Consider the following 1,621-nt stretch of genomic DNA (forward strand, 5'->3'; position numbering starts at 1 on the left):
AATAGCTCCCAGCCATTCCCTTTCCTGAGCACCAGATTTCAATATCCTATAAGCAAAAGGAATCATCTCCCCTCTTCTCAGTCGGTACTGCTGTTAGCACAGTTGCTGTCATGCTTCAAATAAGTCACGAATGGGTTTTTTTCTTAGCAAAATGACTTCATAAAGATTTATTCACAAAGGTACCAAATTTCACCTGGCAAAAGTTACCAAACAAAAAGTACCCCTGCATTCAGGTGTGGCACTGGAGAAGAAACACATGAGCTAAGACAACACCATTGTTTCCATGGAAAAGGGATTTACTGCACAGCAGAAATGGCAGGACACTGACTCGCGAGTGTAAGTGGTGCTCTTCCCAGTCACACACATTGCCCTGATGATGTGCCTGTTGCACTCAGCCCTAGATCCTCTCCTGTGATAAAGTCAAGTATCAGCTCTGGAAAGGGAGGCCCAAGGAGAGAAGGGTTATGCCAAACAGAGCATCTGACCCCCAGCAGAAGTTTTTAGCGACTCTGTGGCACCCAGACACTTCACTGGAGATCACTGCAGAAATCAATGGGTAGAGCATCTAGTGATCCTGGCCAGTGCTGAGGAGCTGAGAGAAAGGCTGAACTGGGCTCACTGCTGGTCAGAGAGCCAAGTAAACAAAGCCCTTGCCCACAATGAAGGGGCCCCAAAGAGCAGCAGGCCAGGTGTAGAGTGCTGTCCCAGCTGATGATCTGAGCACTAGTTTCTCTGTCAGTCTTGGTCACGGCCCATTTTGCCCGTCAGCCTCCGTCGTTGAGTCTTAGTGGTTCGGCCCGTGGTGGATTTTTTTATTTTCTTGCGTGGGCCTTGCCCACGTTGGGGTCGCTTTCCTTTCGTCCTTTTCCGGCTGTGCATGTGCAGCGTGGCAGTAAGAGAAGAGATCCTGTGCAGGGCAGGAAGAGAGAAATGTTTGGGGATTTCTCAATCACAACAACAGCAGGAGAGCCCTGTGTGGCCCAGCAGGAACAGACACCAGCCACAGCAAGCCCCAGGGGAACACTGTTGTGCTGGGCATCGTCCCAACAGGGCACAAAACTTGCAAGTTCTACATGTGCAGTAACAACTGAAATTAATTTTCTGAGCTGTCCAGCTGCTACAGAGTTAAGTAATTCTCTGCATCCTCAAAGTAGCTGTAAATCCTGGATAGTGAAAAATGTGGAGAATGCCAAAGCTTTAAGGCCTTTTGACCACCATCCTAGGCACAAACTCTTCACGCTGCAACACACCATTCCCATCAGTATCTGCCGAGCAGGGCAGCTAAGCAAACAGTTCGCGACAAAGCCCGCTCTGCACCGTACCGTACCCTCCTCCCGCGGTCACTAGGGATCAGTGCGACGGGAACACAGCAGGACTGTGCTCTGCCAGTGCCCTCTGCTGGCCCCTGCCCACCGGCACCCAGGCAGCGCAGCATCCCCTCCCTGCAACCACACCGCTCGTCTGGGAACCCCAGGTCCTCCTGATCAGCTTGCAGAGCCCAGCAGCAAAGAGCTGAATGAATTTATACGTACTTTTCAGACAGGAAGGGGTTTCTGGACTTCTTGGGCATTGTTCTTACAGGCTTTTTTACCACCTCTTCTCCTTTCTCTTCTTCTGATCC

General features: G+C 50.8%; 1 protein-coding gene across 1 annotated transcript in view; it reads right to left on the reverse strand.

Moving 5' to 3' along the window:
- Nucleotides 1-735: 735 nt before the first annotated feature.
- The window catches only part of NOL12 (nucleolar protein 12), a gene marked incomplete at its 5' end in the record, with an annotated part of 3,028 nt that continues 2,142 nt past the window's right edge, over nt 736-1,621 (reverse strand). The window contains 2 exons of the mRNA XM_010171361.1: nt 736-907; nt 1,533-1,621. The exon at nt 1,533-1,621 is cut by the window's right edge and continues 6 nt beyond it. Of these exons, the coding sequence (XP_010169663.1) occupies nt 736-907; nt 1,533-1,621 (261 nt within the window). The remainder of the gene's footprint in view (nt 908-1,532) is intronic.

This window comes from Antrostomus carolinensis, unplaced genomic scaffold (assembly GCF_000700745.2).
Source record: "Antrostomus carolinensis isolate BGI_N321 unplaced genomic scaffold, ASM70074v2 scaffold27997, whole genome shotgun sequence".
Lineage (NCBI taxonomy): Eukaryota > Metazoa > Chordata > Aves > Caprimulgiformes > Caprimulgidae > Antrostomus > Antrostomus carolinensis.